The 19,968-nt window shown below is 38.4% G+C and overlaps 2 protein-coding genes and 1 non-coding gene across 10 annotated transcripts in view; 1 reads left to right on the top strand and 2 right to left on the bottom strand.

Moving 5' to 3' along the window:
* LOC107224196 (neuronal PAS domain-containing protein 1) overlaps positions 1-14,752 on the top strand; it is a 131,451-nt gene extending 116,699 nt beyond the window's left edge. For 4 of the 8 annotated variants that reach the window (XR_006904402.1, XR_006904401.1, XR_006904404.1 and 1 more), the window contains 6 exons: positions 2,604-2,813; positions 8,793-9,087; positions 9,215-9,356; positions 10,005-11,429; positions 12,591-13,045; positions 13,403-14,752. Coding sequence is in view for 3 of the 8 variants with exons in the window: in XM_046740003.1 (XP_046595959.1) it covers positions 2,604-2,813; positions 8,793-9,087; positions 9,215-9,356; positions 10,005-11,429; positions 12,591-12,954 (2,436 nt within the window). In the remaining 5 variants the exon portion in view is untranslated. Of the gene's footprint in view, positions 1-2,603; positions 2,814-8,792; positions 9,088-9,214; positions 9,357-10,004; positions 11,430-12,590 lie in introns of all 8 variants that reach the window. The other 4 variants (XR_006904403.1, XM_046740004.1, XM_046740003.1 and 1 more) reach the window with 4 other exon arrangements.
* Trnam-cau lies at positions 1,143-1,214 on the bottom strand. The gene has a single exon. It is a non-coding gene; the product is annotated as a tRNA-Met (tRNA).
* Positions 14,753-16,236: 1,484 nt separating the features above from the next.
* On the bottom strand, positions 16,237-19,344 carry LOC107224188. The gene is made up of 3 exons (XM_015664156.2): positions 19,188-19,344; positions 18,575-19,008; positions 16,237-18,479 (listed from the first exon to the last, which is right to left on the bottom strand). Exons 2-3 carry the CDS (start codon positions 18,890-18,892, stop codon positions 18,093-18,095), a joined length of 705 nt encoding a protein of 234 aa, XP_015519642.1. The 5' UTR covers positions 18,893-19,008; positions 19,188-19,344; the 3' UTR covers positions 16,237-18,092.
* Positions 19,345-19,968: the final 624 nt, after the last annotated feature.

The following is a 19,968-nucleotide window of genomic DNA, read 5'->3' as shown; positions in this document are numbered from 1 at the left end:
AAGGATATGGAAGAAACGTGATCCGTGTATAATGATTTGTCACGGTGAAAAAAATAAAGTTGGAATTTTTCAGTGTGTTAACAATTAATCTCAATCTAATCCGTCAATGTTGAATGATTTTTTTTTTTTGTTACGATGACACTTTGACTCCGTTACTGATACAGAATCGAATAATTTACGTACGTAGTAACGCGTACATGTGGCAACTAAATCAGTTGCACGGAATAATCACTTCGCACATTATACGCGGTTAAACGCGCGCATTATTAATTCGTGCTCTAATTATTCGCCGTTCAATCATCTCGCTCGCTCTCCTCCTCGGTCCAGATTACACAGCTAATTGGCCCAAGAGACTCGCGTGTATGATGCATACATGTGTACGATAATATTACGTATACAGACGAACACGTTACAACCGATCCAGAGATATTATCCGACACCGTCGAAGGTGTGTAATAGGTGTGAATTTAATTGCTCAATTGGTTATAGCTCGGTAATCACGTACGCCTACAGGCCACAGAATATCGCTGATAAAACATATATTATACAAATTTTGTCGTCAAGCACTGCGTAACTTGTAATATGCGTTTTACGTACAGAACATGTTTAAAAAAGAACACGGGAATTTAATTTCTCGGTGTGAATATGGATTGTACGGATTGATCATTCTCACAAATACCGCAACGTATAAGTTAATCAAACAGAATACCGATCGGAAAAAATTTGACTTGTATTTTTTAATGTATTTAAAAAAAAAAATTGTTATCACCTACGACGGGATATTTTTCTGAACGACGCAAAGGTCAATAATTACTTTAAACAGTATGTGAGGCAAAAAAATATATTTTATATGTCAGGTAGATTCGAGCAAATCGTTATTTCACTTCGGTGTAGTGAAAAATTTGTTGCAATTACTTACGGGCTGAGTGTTTGGACGAGAGAGAAAATAAATGTATTTTATGATACGTGAATTTGAACAAAAACAAATCTTGCTCGCAAACGACGGATGATAAGTGAGATCTAATACGTTTACGACCTAGAATTGAAAGCTTTAAAATTGCGGGTAATTATTTCTCGAGTTGATTGTTGGCAATTTTGATCATAAACAGGATCAAAAACGGGCAGCAAAAAATTATTCTACATAGCAGAGCGTGGTTTCGATCCACGGACCTCTGGGTTATGGGCCCAGCACGCTTCCACTGCGCCACTCTGCTCTTCTTGTGACATGAGTTTTTATTTTTGCAGACAAATCGTAAAATTTTTACTCCATTTTCCCCGCAGTGTAAAAGTTCAATTATTCTCTCAACATCGGATAGCGTGAAAAATTCCTTCAGCAACAAATGGCGAATATTTCAATTTCGATTAAATATTAGGGTGCTTTTGATTTTGGACATTTTCGAATTTTCACTTAGGGTGCTCCGTTAGGGTGTTCGTTAATGCCCAACATATATTCTGCCTGAATTATGTCAGATTTTTAGCTCGATTGGAAAGAGTGCCGAAACGAATTTGAAATCTAAAAAAAAGAACAAGCCGGAAAAACAATTTTTTCGCGACGGATTTCATCGCAATGGAAAGGGAACGGGAGAGTGAAAAATCTGGAACTGATAAGCCGGATGATAAAGTTTTTAAGGAAAAAGTAGAAAAAAAAATGTCGGAGTAACGAAAAATTCATACATTTTGAAAAAAAAGTCAACACATAAACTGGAAAAAACATAATTGCTTCTTCAGAAAAAGTAATAAAGAGGAAAAACCATTGAAAATCGATTTATTTCCGGTGGAATCGGAAGTTTTAATTAAACGGGACGTGGCAATTTTTCACGCTTAACAATTTATTCTGAAATCCTGCAAGTTACAAATTTTTTAATCTAACCGTTTACGAAAGATCGTCGCTAAAGTTTGTCGAACAAACCGACAGACCGACATTTTTTGTAAAATATATTTTTCGGATTCTAGAGGTTCGAAAACACAAAGATTCGTTCAAATTAGATAAAGTGATTTCCGACCGAAACCGATAGTTTTCTCATGTATCGCCAAAGGTGATGAAAAGTGAAAGATTGAAACTCGGTCAGAAAAAAGGGGAAAATGTCCGGAATATCCAAAAAAAAAAAAAAAAAATTAAATAAATAAAAACGATATATATTCAGCAGACAATTATATTTCACAGTGTTCTCATCACATTAAAAAGTTACACAGGGTATACTTGCTTCCCGCAAACTGATCGCTAGAGAAAAAAGATAATATCAAAAATGCAGCACGGAGGGTTTCAAAACGCTTTTCATTCGTCAAATTTATTTCGACACCCTTTTCAATCCTCCTAAAAATTTGAAATAATTCAGACACCGTTTTTTCGTCACTTTCCATCGATTTCAAGGTGGGCAAGTATATGCCGGAAATTAACGAACAGCCTAGACCGTCATGGTCAAATTTCGAAAAATTCTCAACAGTGGACCACCTTATTTACTGCACAGGGAGGTGTAAAGGGTAAAATAAAATAAAACATCGTCTGTTTTTACTTTTTTGTTGTTCAGTTTGTTTTTTGTTTCTTCTTTCTATATCTATCAGTTTTCTCAAAAAAAATTTCACTTACCTGCTCAATTCCACAGTCCGACATCGTTCACCAAAGCGTGTACGAGTTGGTGCACAGCGAGGACCGTGAGGAACTCCAAAGGCAATTGATGTGGAACTCCTTCCTACCCGCAGAAAGCGCCGGTCTTCCGCTTAACGACGCTCTGGCGCCTCAGCACGGACATCTCCTCGAGCGCAGCTTTACCGTCCGCTTCCGGTGCCTCCTGGACAACACTTCCGGCTTCCTGGTGAGCGTCCCTCTCCATCAATGTTCAAAAATCCCGAAAAACCTGGGGATTACCTTTTCAGAATCGAGTATTTTCGAAAGTAACCAAATTTTAAGGCTCGGAAAAATATGGTTGAAATTCATTTCAATGGGGAATTTTAGCCAATGTTATTACTATTTCACGGAAATTCCATGACATATGCGATTTGTAAATTTTTAAACCGTCACTAGTAGTTTAAACCTCAATGTTCGTGATTTTTTTCCCTCGATCATCAATTCTCGAAGATTACCGTTTCGGAATTAAATATTTTCGAAGGAAACTAAATTCCAAGAGTCGGAAAAAAAAACCGTTCAAATTCATTTCAACGGAGATCTGTGACCAATACTTACAAACGTTGTTATTATTTCGTGGAAATTCTGTGAAATATGCGATTTGTAAATTTTTAAACCGTTACTATTGGCTTTTTTTTTACTCGCTCATCGATTCGCGAAGATGATAACAACGATACTAAAAACGATGTGAATACATACGCTCAACGCCTAAACTTCGCATTCACCAGTGCTCAAGGCATTCCGTATTTTTTTTTTTTTTTTTCTTTTTTCATTTTCAATACGAACTATTCAACTCAAATATTTTTTAGAAAAAAAGTTAAAGTTTTACAAAAGTGAAGGAAATGAGCGTATAATTTTGATGAAGAAGGTAAGAAAAGGTGATGAAATTATCTGAAAAAAAAAAAAAATCAAGCGACCGTCGACTGACGATCGATGAAAAATTGATCTACGAACGATCGCATCGCCATAAATTTGAATTCTTTAATCACAGACTCGATCGATTTCTCGTACCAACGATTTTCCCGACTTTTCGATATATCTCATCTCGAGCCGCGATCGACCTTGTAAATTGAAAGGAAACACCCGGCGGTATTAAACCCTGTGGCCGGTTATCCACGGTACGTTCGTCTCTGAGAGAGGTGCCGTCGGTATACAAAACAGTAATTAATAATTTCACTGTCATTAAAGAAGAGAGTCCCGTGTGTCTTCCACCCTCCTGTACACGTCCCGTAAACCCGTTAAGGTAATTACTTTTTCCCTACGCCTCAAGTTTCTTTCCGCACGATTCAGCCGTTAAAATCTCATCCCCGCGGACGAGATATTTCGAAACTAAAACTCTGCCTCGCGATCTCGTTCGATAGATATATTTTACATTTTACATCGTAGACGAGATGTTCAAACGCATTCGTATCGCAATTGTGCGAACATTGTAAAGAGGAAAAAAAAAATGATGACACATTTTTTAAGTATAGATGGTCTTTTTTCACATCTAGTGATTTTAGTGCGTTTATTTATAACATTTTTCGTTTTACGATGGACAAAAAATTGATGGAAGTGAAAAAAAAAAAGAATCACGGTCTCGGGGATTCAACGGTTATTTTCACAAATTGCGTGATCTGAAAATATCAATTCGCAATTAAACAATCTAATTTAACATTGCTACAAGTCATTGAAGATTATTGAAAAAAAAAACTATGAAATTATTGTAATTATTCGATGGTTTGAAGGACGCGAGAAAAATTCATGTATTTTTTTATCAATGGAATCAAGATTCCTGATTCAAACATTTTCTCATAGTATAAAATGATCCTGTTAAGATTTTAAAAATACTGTATAGATTGTAAGAGACAAAAAAAAAAACAGACACTGGATAAAATATATATTAATTCTGTAATGTTCATTTTAATTTCACATCCGTAATGTAATCTTTATACAATATATATCCTGAAAATTAAAGAAAAAAAAGGGGGTTGTGAATGAATTTTTTCTCCGAACAACTTGTACGGAATATTGATAGTACTTTTTGTACAAAATAAATTTTCATTCGCTGCGTAGATACCGTATCGAATAAAAAGTATAGATAATACATACACATATAGAGGTACGATAAATCAAATGCCGAGAAAAACTTACAACCAAGTAAAATCTGCGCAGTATCGGAGAATATATATATATATATATATACAGTAGGTTGGTTGATTATACATTGAACATTCAGGCCTGAAAAGGTGAAGTAAAAGAGCGGCAGGAAGGGAAAATAAGGGGCGTCGAGACCAGAAGCAAAACACTAATTATCTTACAGCAAACAGTCAAGAAGAGCAGAGAGATGAGAAGAGAAGAGAAGAGAAGAGAAGAGAAGAGAAGAATAGAGTAGAGTAGAGAAAAAAAGTTCGACGTCGGCGTCTTATAGTCACACTCTCCAAGGAGACGTGGAGAAAAAGAGAAAAAGGAAGGAAGTGAGAGAGAGAGAGAGAGAGAGAGAGAGAGAGAGACAGAGATAAAAAGATTTTGCTGAGTATACCGCGGTCACGGCAAAAACGCGGTCGCTTTGACGTTTATGAAAATGAAACTGTAATCGTAAAAGCTTTACGGCAGTGTTGGTCAGAAACCGCCGAGGCTTCAAACTGCCGCCGCAAACTATTCGCTGATCCTTGAATATCCCTCACCGGAAATATCCCCCCCCCTCTTCCCGTCATCATGCCTTTAATATCTGTTAATATCCTCATATGATAGAAAGTACGGCGTCATGTGCAGTGAAGGAAAAGATAGAAAAAAAGATGGATCAATTATGCGTCGAATGATTTGCGAATTGTTTAAAATCGTTTATCCGTACCGGATCAGCTGATTTTTATAATCAATAATATCGATTCGAGATTTTACATAATTTATCGGAATTAATTAGCTGATTCAATGTGACGATAAAATTCTGTTTAGAATCTATTTTTTAACATTGATATTGAATTTCAATTTTATTCCAGTGACTAAAATTTTCGTCTCATTAGTATAATACCAGTGATGTGCGATTAATCGATCAATCGTTTTTTTTTTGATCGAATTTTGTCTCGTAATAATTCTGAGAATCAATCGGTATAGAACTCGCGACTCGTTTAACATTTTCCAACTATACTCCTCTCTGAATTATTATTTTATTATTATACCTACAGAATTCTTGTGAGGCAGCTTCGATTAATTGATTAATCGTAAAAACGACTGATCGTAACCGTCGATTGATGAATTATACGGGAAAACGATAAGTCGAAAAACTCGATTGATCGATTCATCGTAAAAACGACTGATCGAAACCGTTGATTGATGGATTAATCGGAAAAAGAATTAATCGAAACCGTCGATTAATCGATTAATCGAAAAAAGGATTAATCGAAACCGTCGATTGATCGATTAATCGGGAAAAAGATTGATCCAAACAGGTCAATTTATCGATTAATCGAAAGAAGAATTAATCGAAACAGTCGATTAATCGATTAATCGAAAAAAGGATTAATCGAAACCGTCGATTAATCGATTTATCGAAAAAAGGATTGATCGAAAAACTCATTTATCGATTACGATACTCGTATCAAACTGAATTTGAAATCCTTGATTGTTCGTACATAGAGGTATTGAAATAAATTGCACAAGACGAGCGGCAAACGAATGGTTTTGAAATTCGTGATTCATTGCGAATGAGCTTATAATTCTAGGCTGGCGATATATCTCGTGTATAAATATCTGTCCGTCGTATTCTGTATCGGTATTATATATCGAAAGAGAGAAGCTACGGCTTGTACGAATGTAACGCTCGTTTAACCCGTGAGGTAGAATATAACCTTGAGTAACATCGCGGGGTGCGAAGATGCGATACCGTTCCCAGCATCCCTGCATCTGCGCAGGACCAGCGAAAATAATTCGGCGTCGAAGCCGTTAAAAGCTCATCGCAGGCGTACGTGAACGGTGCGATTCGTGATTAACAACTTCATTGCACGAAACGACGGGATTTTCGTTGCAAAAAAGTGAAGGAAAGAGTAATAAATAAAAATCGGCAAACAATCGAGGATAAAAAAATAATACATCGATATTTTTGCAAAAACGCGGATAACTGTAACGATTTTTTCTCTCTATTGAAATAAAAAATAAAAATTCCTTTCGACCTCAACATCGTTGCCCGGATATTTATTGTGTCAAATAACGATGTATTCGATAATTCGGTAAACCTAAAAAATCATGACATGTGAAAAGGGAGACAAAAAAAAAAGAAAAGAAAAAGAAAAAAAAAATATCGATTCGATTCTTAATTGATTGCAGAATTGATTATACTTTGTATCCCTATAAATACATTATCGATTATTCATTAATAATTATTTATAAGGTCCGATAATGTATTCACTGTAATTTGTATATCAGACGTTGTAAGGATATAATGAATTCTTGGCAATCCTTGTATACGTATGCATACACGTACGGTATACGAATACGTAGACATGCCTTATACACATGTATACAGTAATATCGTAAGATTGAATCGGGCGATAAGTATTCAAATGAGCGCAACTTTTTCCCGCGCGTATAGGGATAATACTGTGTGTACACCGCAACCGCGATAATAAACATTAAAATGAGTCAGTATCAGAGTCGGCGAACGAAGCCTCAAACCCGCTGTCCGACTCGAGCTGTTGTGTATGTATAAATTTTTATCATTATACGTGGTAACCCCGCGATTCGCCAATTACAGAGTAAAAAACACGCGATTTGAATGAAAGAAAATTCATGTAAATCGCAACAAAAGAGTCGAGGAATGAAAGAAAAAAAAAAAAACCAAAAATAAAAAAAGCAAACCGTAATAATAATAAATAAATAAATCGCAAAATTACAGGGATACACCGAGGCTTATTTTCTTCATTCATCTTCGTTTCACACGGCTACCCCTCAATTTTAATAAATTATATATTCAAAACTGAAATGATATTCAAGGATATGTGATATACGCTGATAATAAAAAAGAAAAACTGAAAGTAATTACTGCTTGGAAATTTTTTATTTTTTTTTTTTTTTTTTGTAATTTCGGTTCACGGTAAATATATTCTGGTTCGACATGTAGTTTTCTGATTTTCAATAACCGCTTTCACTTTGAAACCAAAAAACGAACGAAACTCGAGGTTGCGTTCGGAGAGAATTTCTTAGTTTTTATACAAAATCAATCGTTATTTTTTAGGAACGGGGAAGAGAATAAATTTGCTGAAGGTGACGCAATTTTAACCCTCAAAATTAAACATTTTACCGCGTATGACGGGGGTGGAGGTAATATTTCTTTTTTTCTCCACATTGTTGAATCTGATTAGAACACCCACTGTAATATTTGTGCAGTAGGTTGTATAATATACATTTACGATACATCAAATACACACGGCATATATTCGTGTATCGGTGATAATAATGCGTGTGTAAATCATCGTGTAATAAATAAAGGTCTTGGGGGGTCGCGTGTATTATACCAGCAGAGCGTAAATATCATTTTCGAGGCTATTAGTCACTGTTAGTCTTTGATAAGTAGTTTTAACCCGCGTAGCTTAACTCGCCATGTATAATAACGTCAATGTTAATACAGGTGTACAACAATATGTGTACCAACAGAAACGCACGTGTCGTACAAGATCATGCATTTACCCTCGTACGCATAATGTAATAATTAAATATCGATTCACCCGATCTTCGTGGTGGAGGCGGATGAAATGGAAACATTCGTTATACGTACACTTGGAGACAATGAATCTGAGACCGCTAATTTTTTACACTGGACAGTTACGTTGGCAACACAGAGAAACCTGCAGCGCCCCAGTCGGCCGAACGCGAAACTAATTCAATCTCAATAAACATAACATAACCCATGACCGTCGAATCTAACCTTAGAATACCGAGGTGATGATGACTTGTTGGATTGACACGTCAATACTAAGGTTAGATTCGACGTTCATGGGTTATGTTATGTTTATTGAGATTGAGTTAGTTTCACGTTCGGCCGACTGTGGCGCTGTAGGTTTCGCTGTGTTGCCAACATAACTGTCTAGTGTAAAAAATTAGCCGTCTCGGATTCGTGGCCCCAAGTGTACCTTCGATTTTTAATACCTGCAATATTTATCTCTTACCGATTTTTGAACGGCCATTTTTCCTCCAGCGCCTCGACATCAGGGGTAGAGTTAAGGTCCTCCACGGGCAAAACCGGAAGACGGAAGATCCGCCCTTGGCGCTGTTCGCCCTCTGCACCCCCTTCGGTCCACCCTCGTTGCTCGAGGTGCCACAGAAGGAGGTGATGTTCAAGAGCAAGCACAAACTGGACCTCGCCCTCGTCTCCATGGATCAGCGGGGTAAAATGCTGCTGGGTTACTCGGACGCCGAGCTGGCGAACCTGGGTGGCTACGACCTTGTGCACTACGACGATCTCGCCTACGTGGCGAGTGCGCACCAAGAACGTAAGTGCTAAATACGATCCTTGGTTCCTTACTTCATCAAACAAAGTCGCTATTCGACGGTATCGGTTCATGGTACAAATACTTGTGACCATTGGTTTGATTCTTTCTTTCTTCCCTCTGTGTGCAGTTCTAAAGACTGGAGCATCCGGCATGATAGCCTACAGGTATCAGACCAAGGACGGTGGTTGGCAGTGGCTTCAGACGAGTTCAAGGCTCGTCTACAAGAACTCAAAGCCGGATTTCGTAATCAGCACACACCGTCCATTAATGTTAGTATATATTTCCCATAAAATGAATACCATAATACGCCATTTCGTTCGGTGGTAACTGGTATACCTGCAGTACTGTGTAATTGTACGATAGACGAGCTATAACTTTGGTTTTTTCTTTTATACCCGCAACGGGTTTCACGTATAATATACGCACATGTGTAACGTATAGAATAAATTTGATGTTAATAATTTCACGGGCTTATGCGATGTGAAATTGAATATTCGGTATATATATATACTGGGAATTAAAGTTACGTAGGTAACTACCACTGCCTGTGTACGGTCAATTACGATCAGGGCCGATCAACGACTCATTGCTAACCGAATCAAATTACCCGGCAATCATAATAATATCTACCTTAAAATAATATTAACAATTTTATGTCAGAGTACTTGTGGTTTGGCGCAACTTCGAAGCATGTTCGACATACGGATTTGGTTTCCGAAAAAGATATCGACTCATACCTTGTCCAAGAACTCCGGTGGTTAAAAAGAATCTATAAACTACGTGTCACTATCATCTTTTCGGAAGTTACCGTTTCCTGCCTTGAACCCAAGACTCAGATCGACAAAAAGAGTTTGTTCGACATCCGATTGGCATTGTCGCGTCACATGTTAACATATAAGTGATTTGTTTGTCATCAGGGAAGAAGAGGGTCGAGACCTGCTAGGCAAGCGAACGATGGATTTCAAGGTCAGCTACCTGGACGCGGGTCTGACGAACAGTTATTTTTCGGACAGCGATAGCCTCACGGGTTCAGGAATAACACCAACGCTCCCGGCTCAGCCGACGCCACAGCGAGTGAACCGTCGCTACAAGACGCAGCTTCGAGATTTCCTCTCGACCTGCAGAGGGAAGAGAACCAAGCTGACGAGTCAGTCCTCCTCATCACCGCCAGCGACGCCGAGTGTGGCATCTGTCGATTACCTGACTGCTGACACGAGCGCGGCAGCGGCAGTGGCCGCGGCATACAGCAACCTCAACAACATGTACCCAACCGCATACGCGCCGACGGCGGTCGCCGCGACGAGCGATCCGTCGTTGACGACGTACATCGGACACACGGGCAACTACCATCAGACCTTGTACCCTGCTGGTGCCCTGGACAACCGCTACCTAACGGCAACGGAGAACCTCTTCCAGTACCGTCCGTTGGGTTCCTACTACCCCGAGTACCACGCGACAACCGGTGCCTACAACGGTTTCCTCGACGTCTCGCTGCCCACCTACGACCCCCACCAACTGACGAGTTCGTCGTCGGGCAAAGGGGACGATAAGCTTTACTGCCAACAACTGGCCGACTCCCCGAAGTACGGGTACGTCGAGGCTCGGCATCCGGGCAGCGTTGGTTCCCCCTACGCGGCCAGTCCGGTAGCCACGGTGCCGGTGGTCCATGGTCCGGGAAGTCGTCACTCTCTGGAGGGTGGTGCTTCGTCCAGCAATTCGGCAGGCAGTTCGCCGGTGACGAGTGCTGGGACAGGCGTCCTTACACCGAAGATGGAGGACGTCAAGCCGGACGTAATTTACGGCGGCGAGGCACCCAGACAGACGGTGCTCATGTGGGGTGCACCACCGTCCAGGTCACCGCCACGGAACAACGGCGCCTACAGTCCCCCGATATCACATTCCCAGACAACCCCAAACGACCCCTTGAAATCGCTTGCGGAGATGAACTCTGTAAACGGTGATTGCAAGTGGAAGCAGACCTCGCCCAACGGGCAAACCACCAGTGTCGCCTCATCGACTAGTCCGACGAGGAGCAAGGCTCAGCAACAACAGCAGCAGCAGCAGCAGCAGCAGCAGCAGCAGCAGGCTCAGCATCAGGGTCAGCAGCACCATCAGCAGTACGCTGTGACTGCCGCCCATTACGCCACTCCTGCTGGATACCCGCACCCTCATTCGGGACACGGTCACTCCGAGGGCGGTTCGGAGGTATGGCAAGGAGTCCAGCATCACCATCACCACTACCAGTACTATCCTTACCACCATCACCATCACCAGCACCACCAGCACCACCAGAATCACCCCGCACCGCCGCAAAGGCACGGGACACTGCAATGTGCGCCCCAGTGAGTGTCGCCATTCCCAGGCTGATCCTCTTTTCGTTTGTTGTTTTGCCGTTTTTCTTCTTATACTTTTGCTTCTTCCTGTTTGGTTCTGTTTTTTTTTCTTATCTTTTTTTTTGTTATCGCACGACGTTTTCGCATTCGAACAGAGTATTCGTTAATCATTGTTAAAACTACACATTACGAAACGTTATGATACTGTTGTGTTCGAGATTTTCTTTATCATGATGATGATGTTTTCTTCGATTTTACGGACACCTTGTGTCGTGACGCATTTTCGAGAAAATTGGATTTGGATGAAGCGTACGTAGAAAGAGAATAACAAGTTTTTGCCGTATTCCGAACAACACATTTACAAGTTGTTCGACAGGATTTAATGAAACTTAGCTCTCGCGGATAGTACGAAACAGTTTGCAATGTTCGAAATGATAATTGAGTCGACAGAGATTAGCTGATGCATTATGGTTGTTGTGATCCGCCTCCTCCGCCATCCTTCCTTCCTTCCTTCCTTCCTGTCTCAGAAACACGGCAATTCTTTTTAAATTTTTACTTTCAAACATTACAGACAGCTCTTTTACAGTCATACATTCAAAAAATGGCTAAAACCGCGCACTCTTCGCATCATTCAAATTCAATTTCCTTGAAAACGAGAAGCGATAAAAAATTTCTGTCAACACAAATATGTTCAAAATGCAAAGATCGAAACGAAACAGTCAGTGCTGTTAGTTGATCATTATGTCAGTGCCATCGACAAGACAGTTGATAGAGTTTAACCAGCTCATTGTCGTGAGTTACCGCCATGCGATTGAGTCACGAGAAAAATCTCTACTAAAAATTTGTCAACACGCGTCTGAAATTTTCTATTCGGAAGTCTTTCGTTGGATGTAATATTGTCGAAGGCGTTTTTTCATGAAATGAAATTCCATCTGTCTATCGCGATCTTATCTGTCTACAATAGTTCTGAAAAAAAAAACCTATTATAAGTACCTATGCCGAATTTACTTCCAAATATCAGAGCAATTACCCCAGCTAGGATATTTGATAAGATTCCTGTACGAGGCAAATCGTGAAAGGTCATGGTTGTAAAAAAAGAAAGAAAATGGAAGTGGGTTTAATCGACGTTGAGGAGCGAGCTGACTAGGGGGACCCTAATTTTGGTTGCAGCACGTCACCGGGATCGTTGTCGGGGGGAGGAATTGCCGGGGTAATGGGGACGAGACTGTCGATGGAAACGGGCAACGGCAACACCAGCAACAGCACCAGCAACAGCAACACCACCAACACCAGCAACAGCACCAGCAACAGCAACACCATCAACAACAGCAGCCGCAGCACCAGCACCACCACCATCACCACCACCAGCAGCAGCATCACAACCATCAGCAACAGCAGCAACACCAACATCAGCAACAGCAACAGCGTATCGTACCATCTGGCCCATCACAACCATCACGGTGTGGTCCCAATAGTGGGCTCGCAGATCCAAAGCCGGACACCGGGAGTCCTTTGCTGTCCATCTCTGAGGTGACAAACACCCTGCTCAACCAGTAGCCATCGATAAAAGATCCAACGTATCTATTCGTTGTAGTCGACAATTCTTCGCGACTAGAACGATGAAGGTAAGCCGGTCGAGTGTTGCTACGGCAGATGAAAAAGAAAAACCATGACAATTAGATTGATTTTGATTTCTTCGTACGTATCGAAAGTAATCAATGTTGGATATTTTTTATTCGAGTACTCGGGTATATTTTTACCGGTTGTTTTCTGTGAAACTCGCCGCTCAACGCCTGTAGATAGGCGGTTTCAAAAAAAACTTGCGGTATGGTTGGTAATATCGGTGCATGCAATCTACAAGCAATCTATATGATAACTTTTTAATAAATTTTCTCGAAATAACCTGCTGCCAGAAGTACTAGTTGAAAAATGTAACTTTGAGAAATGGTCAACTTAAACACCTGAATTTCGATTTGTTTCAGGACTTGTATGAAAGTAAGGGCCTCTCCAGGCGAATTATCACCGTATTATATTGCCCTGCGTTGCAGGCTGTCTGTTAAATCGACCGATCATGGAATTTATAAGTGCGCAAATTGTACCATACAAGATGAAAAAATTATCAGTTCAATTAATCGAGAATTATAAATTCTATACACGTGTATAATGTATAGGATGATATATCCTGTAATATAAATATACACATGCACAGAGTGAATTCCTAACGACTGCATGGACCGTCGTTTGCTAAAATTTAATGCATACGAGCTACAATCCGAGAACGACCGTTTGCCAGGGTGACCAACTGTCTCTAGCTGTCAAAAATTTTGAAGTTACTTACATGGCTGCGTGCTGTCGACTAAATTTGTGAGAGTTAGTTGCCTTGACTTAGAGCCGCTCTCGGATCGAGCGCATGCGCATTAAATTTTAGTAGCCGATAGACCGCGCAGTCGGTATAAATTAACTCTGTACATACCCATTTACTGATCGTTATGCATGGATAAGTAACATGCCTTATTGGAGTATCGACGTATGTCATCTAAAAGAAGAGATCGATTCCACTCAATTACACTACAAAAATGAGGTAGGAATGGAAGAAAATTTTTAATTCACCCCGAAACAGGCTCGTGGATTATTGATTTTATCCTCTTAATTTTTTTGGTGGAAGCCGTGCAGATTGTAAATTAGACGTCAGATATTCAAAATTGATGAAATCAGATCGAACCAATTGAGACAACCGCCATGAATTCCAGTAGAAGCACAAACTTACTGTACCTAACTCAAAATAAACGCAACACAGATCTGTATTACGTTTGGAAGCGTAACATGAATTAATTCCTATTTGACCTACATATATAGGTATATATATATATATGATAATTTATATACATATACTGTACGTGTAAGAGAATAAGAAAACTATATATTATATATAAATTTAATATCGTAAATAATTATATCCAATATACACAAAAGTGTACAACGATTCTGTATAATAATTATAATAAATAATAAAAAATAGAAATAAAGATAATAATAATTATAATAATGGTAATAGATGAATAAATAATACTGCAGTAAATAGGTAATAAATAATGATTATAACAATAATATCAATAATAGATATCGTGCTTGTATAATTACGAAATGAAATACGTATTCTGTGATAAGTGTTAGATGATTATTTCGACACGAAAATCGTCAGAGACGTACTTGGTTGCAGGATGATATAGCGAGAATTACGGCAAAGAAAGAGAGAGAGTAAAAAAAAAAAGGGGAAATGAAAAATAAAACTAATACAAGCAATAATAATTAATCACCTGGAACATTAATTGAATTGGTACATAGTAAAACTAAAATGAAAAGAAAAAAAATTAGAGCTGTACACTGCGGGGACTATGGGGTGATTCCCTCGGTTATTCATTTACAAGTTTTTTTGCAGTTTTTTTTTTTTTTTTTTTTTTTCTTAATATAATAATTATTGTATTTGCGTATCTATTGAAAATAAACCGCAAAATCGATTACTCATATAAGAATTCGGACTACTGAAGTAAAAGGAAAATAAGGAAAACTATCGTTTTCTCAATTCGCAATGAATGATTCTAGATGTAATTATCCGCAGTCGTTATCGTCACACAATACTTTAATCGTTATACATAATCGGCGCAACTGCTTATGTACCGAGAAACGTAATAAGGGGACAAATGAATGGCGCGAAAAGAGATGAAAAAATTAATTAAAAATATTTAGCCTGTTAATTCGGCCGAAACCCAGTCTTGCCAACATTTTGTTAATAAGTTTGTAATTTTTGTACTTAATTTATACACTATTTATGTACACGTAAATAATCGGTGTTTAGCAAAGCTAGATGAGCCTTCCATAAGTTTAGGCAATTTGTAACGCTTTCACCTGCAATGCAATCGTTGAATCTTATCCAGAATTTATTACTATATAACCAATAGCGGAACCCTCGCACGGTCGCCATGATTCAAGCCACGGTCCGTCTCACGATTTTAGCCCGTAAATTTGACTTACCAGTCGTTAATATGACAACAATTTCAACTTCTAGTATTTATCCGTCACCTGCATACTCGAATGAAACCGATAGTTTCTATTTCGAAATAGTAACTCGATCGTGAAAAGCAAATGAAACTTCAGCACTCTTGGCGGCCCATGACGCCATCTTTATGCAAGGATAAAAGGGCCTGATCTTCCAGAGTCGATCAAAATTGTCATGTTTATTACTAAACATACGAAATACTGGTAAAATGAGAAAACTGTTGGCATTGCAGGTTAAGGCGGTAGATGTTTGTGTCTGCTGTTGAACCTTTAGTTAATTCGCTTGTGTTATCGCAATATCGCATTAAGAACCCTACTATTAATGATAAGTAATCAAGTCTAGTCCACGTATGATGCGAATTAGTAGTATGTGCAAAAAAATTTAACGTTCGTGATAACAACCTTGTTGAAGAGTGAAAGGAGAAAAAAAAAAAAAAGAAAAAGAATATCGACGCAAACAATATGAACACCGTTCGAATAGTTTGATTTTAGAGAAAAGCTTTGTTTTTTCCTTTATTTATTTCAGTTTATTGATAGTTACTTTGAGAAATAAAAAATAATTCGTTATTATCGGATCCCTATATGTACACGATAGATTTTTGCAAGTTTTTTTTTTCTTTTTTTTTTTTTCATCGGAAGTTATCACGGCTGTATCATATATACGCAACTGCGTACGTAAATTAAACTAGGACAACCCAGTAATTGAAGGAAAAGGAGAGGAAGAAGACGAAGGAGTAAGAAAATATTAACTATATAGGGGTATAGTTTGAAAATAGTTATTTTTAAAAATAATCCGAGCGGAAGTACGACGTACGTTTTTGTATCGTTACCTTCTAAGTACAATACTATGTAAGTGATCAAAATTTATCTGTACTTCTCTCTCCCTCTCTCTCTCTCTCTCTCTCTCTCCCCCTCCGTCTTTCTATTTCCCTTTCACACACACGATCACGTCATACACACGTATATGTATGCATTTCCTAATTAAAACAATCAGATTCACGACGACAAATTTATAACATACAGTTACTGAATCCGCAATCTGCCAACGCGCAGTTTTTTTCTCTGTTTTTTTTCTTTTTTTTTTTTAGAAACGAAATTCGAACAATTAACTCGTGCAATGAATTTTCAAACCGCTTCAAATCAAATACTAATTTCGTAAGATTTTCCGTGTTTTTTCATCTTGTAAATTCACGGCACAAGATTCGGAAATGAATACTTAACTTGAGTCAACATCCGATTCTTTCAAACTTTTTAGCTGCAATTATTAAAGCAATAATTGGTACATGACAGCACACGAGAAAAGGTTGAATGATTATTAGAATAAATTTACTGTACATCACGCCAAAAATAATACATAAATCTTGGTCACTCGATCCGATCGTCTGTCTTATCATCACTCGGAAAACTATTTTGTTCTATATTAAATAAAATTTTTAAAAATCTATAGTTATATACAAATCTAATTAACTATCTATAAATGCTGAAACACTGAATTGTACGAATAAAATTTAAAATTGTATCAAATGTTTATATATAAAATAAATTATAATAGAATATATAACATCGGTGATGTTTCCAACCGTTCATACTTTTACCTAACTGATCACTGAAAGTATCTCCAGATTTAAAATTACTTCGAAATGTAAGAACAATGTCGATGCACGTATGATTTTTCCTTATTCTTTTGCTTTCAATCTTGGCCAGGTCGAATATGGGATATTATTTTGGTGAGGACAATTATTCAAGAATTAAATCATCAAACAGTAAAATATTTCACTGTTCAGTTTATAGTGGCATCATAATTCGTTATTATATCTGATAATATACATTTATATGCGTGGTTATTATGATGTCAACAGTTAAAAAAAAAAAATAAATAAAACAAACTCATCGTTAATCAAAGGAAAAAATAAAATACACGTACGCACATATACAAATTATTTAAGAACTCAAATTATCGACGATTATACTGAGGTAGTTCTTACACGCTGTAGTTAACAATTCGAAAATTTTCTTTAAACAGTACGTTTTTCAAAAATACATCGCTGACAAAAATAATAAAAAAATTAAAAAAAAAAAAAAACACTTTTTTTACATACGTACAAAGATTCTGCGTAAAGTTATTGATTAGAGGAGCATTTTGACCAATTGATAGGATAACATTGTTCAATTCCAAAGTTTGTAGGTAAATTACGTTTTATTTTACTTCTGTTCCTTTCAAATCTACTCTTTTATCCCAGCATTTTTTCGACTCGAGCAAAATAAGATAAAACCGTGTTGTCTAAACAATAAAATCGATAAAGTTAAATACCACGAAAACTGAACGATAATTTACTATTTTTGGATTCGACTTAATGACGAATAGAATGTTTTAATTTCAAACTTCAAGTTTGCAAACAATTTTTGCAACAAGTTTGTTCCTCTCTTGTCTCTAAGACCAGTTATTGGCATATAATTTATATAGATCCAAATTGCAAAAGGTCTGGGCGTATCGTGACACGATACAATCCATAAATCAGTAAGTCACCGTAGCACTCCAGTAACGCAAGTTACCTCACTATTCAACAAATCGATACCGCCTGATGCGTTGAGAGACAAATTTTTCAAGTTTATTGTTCAAATACGCTTAGCTCTCCGGTACGGAACTTTTCTCTTCTCCGTTCTGGAATATGGTAAAGATCTGCCGTTCACTTTGTTTCGTTGTACATGCCTCTGAAGTATTTCCTGCAGCGAGAAGCAGGACTTGCACACCAATTCGCCGACAGCTTCAAGGGAGCACAAATTATGCCGCCACCTTTCCGTCGGGTCTTTGTAAGCGCATTCTATACTAACGTTGCTGAATTCCGTGACCGCAGGTCCTCCCGGACACAATTTAATATTGTCAATATAAGCCAGTATATGCTCAAACTCTTCCACAGTTTGAGGAGCACTCGGCTTGTCCTTCAAGACCATTTTAGTGTTCACAAAAAACACTTCAAAATTCAACTTCTGGTCAAATACGATCTGCAACAGAATAATTAAATTTGCATAGAACGATACGAAAGATTCTTCAAGCTTGATGCATGTGGCTTCTTTCTCCTCTAGTTCAGCTAAGTTACCTGTTTGATGTACAGCGGCGCAACTTCGACGTTATGCTCAGTCCAGGCGGTGAGCTCGCTGGCAACGATGGTTTTATTGGGCAGCGGGCTGCGGTGAATGGCCCACGAGCAGTTTGGCATTTTTGGAACTATCAAGTCCGAGTAGATCCTCTCGAACAGGGTGTTATCTTCGTCATGAATGACGCAGTCGTCTGTCTTAGGCACTACATCGGAGCAGGATGGATGTGAATCGGTACTTTCGACCGCAGAGGCAGACTTTTTCTTCTCGAGTTTAAGTCTCACCTTAGAGCCGCAATTGACTCTTTCAACTCTCGGCATGTTTGGGCAAGTAATTGTCGACAGGCTGATCTGATGTGTCACAGTATTTTGATCTCCTCAATTTTTCGTTGTTACGTTGATTCGATTTGAATTTACTGCCGCGAGTTCGTTCAGTGCTAAAAGTTATATGTTGATGTTATTATCGGATCAAAGATCCGCGAATGGTACGTTGTGTTGTTATCTGTCATTGTAAGGAAGTTGAACAAGAACTCGTATGTATTGTTGAATATCGTAAAAGGGTGAAAATAATATGATGCTAACATTCGGATTGAGCAATAACGTCGTCTGTTCTTACCTTCTGTACTTTTTATAGAATAACGCTACTCTATCAGCCTTTTATTTTCTCAAAATCTCGATTAACCAAGCCTCCAATTTACGTCCAAGTTAACAGCTGACTTGCGTTCGGAGTGACTTAATTTGGTGGAATATGTATCTACATTTAACTTATTCGCCATTGATTACAGCTGAGAGAGACGGCCGAGCCTTGCTCGAACGGTAAGACCGTAAAAACGAACTACTAACTGCAGCCGCTTGCAGCGCTTCGAGCGTAACACTTCACACTTGAAAATTACTCGTGATCTCGATAAAAAGATTCAAAATCGGTGTTGATGTGTTGACGGAAAACCGGCTGCAGTTTTTGGCAATGATCGCCGAAAAGCACGAAACGCATTGTTGTCATTCAGGGAAATATACGTCTAATATCGCAATCGCAGAGTGTGTTCGGTTTCAAGGACGCGTGCGCAAGTCAAGTGTGCTGCTTCCTTTCATAGCAAAGAACAGCAAAGTATCAAGTCCTAGCTCGCATAGCACGGTTAATCTTAATATAAAACACAGTTGAAGAAAATCGAAACGAAAGCCGTCTCAAAAATGACAAAGAGACGCCCCCAATGACCAAAAATTTATAGTTTGCAAAAACGACTTCGGAAAGCTGGAATGCAACATATCAACGATTTTTAAAACAAAAACTTCTTCCGGATGCGTTTCAGTTTTTATATTGTGCAAGGATAGAGAATATCTTAAGGTTTCGCATTTTTAACCCAAACTTGTCGCAATTTTTAGTATTTGTGCTACTTTTT

Source organism: Neodiprion lecontei, chromosome 5 (assembly GCF_021901455.1).
Source record: "Neodiprion lecontei isolate iyNeoLeco1 chromosome 5, iyNeoLeco1.1, whole genome shotgun sequence".
Lineage (NCBI taxonomy): Eukaryota > Metazoa > Arthropoda > Insecta > Hymenoptera > Diprionidae > Neodiprion > Neodiprion lecontei.
The sequence above is the reverse complement of the archived record's forward strand: the minus strand, read 5'-3'. Positions and strand labels throughout refer to the sequence as shown.

Bases quoted from the DNA above. Each gene is read 5' to 3' on its own strand.
- LOC107224188 (XM_015664156.2), bottom strand. From the start codon at position 18,892: ATGCCGAGAGTTGAAAGAGTCAATTGCGGCTCTAAGGTGAGACTTAAA. The intron at 18,480-18,574 runs GTAACTTAGCTG...ATTCTGTTGCAG, and splicing joins CGCCGCTGTACATCAAACAG to ATCGTATTTGACCAGAAGTT.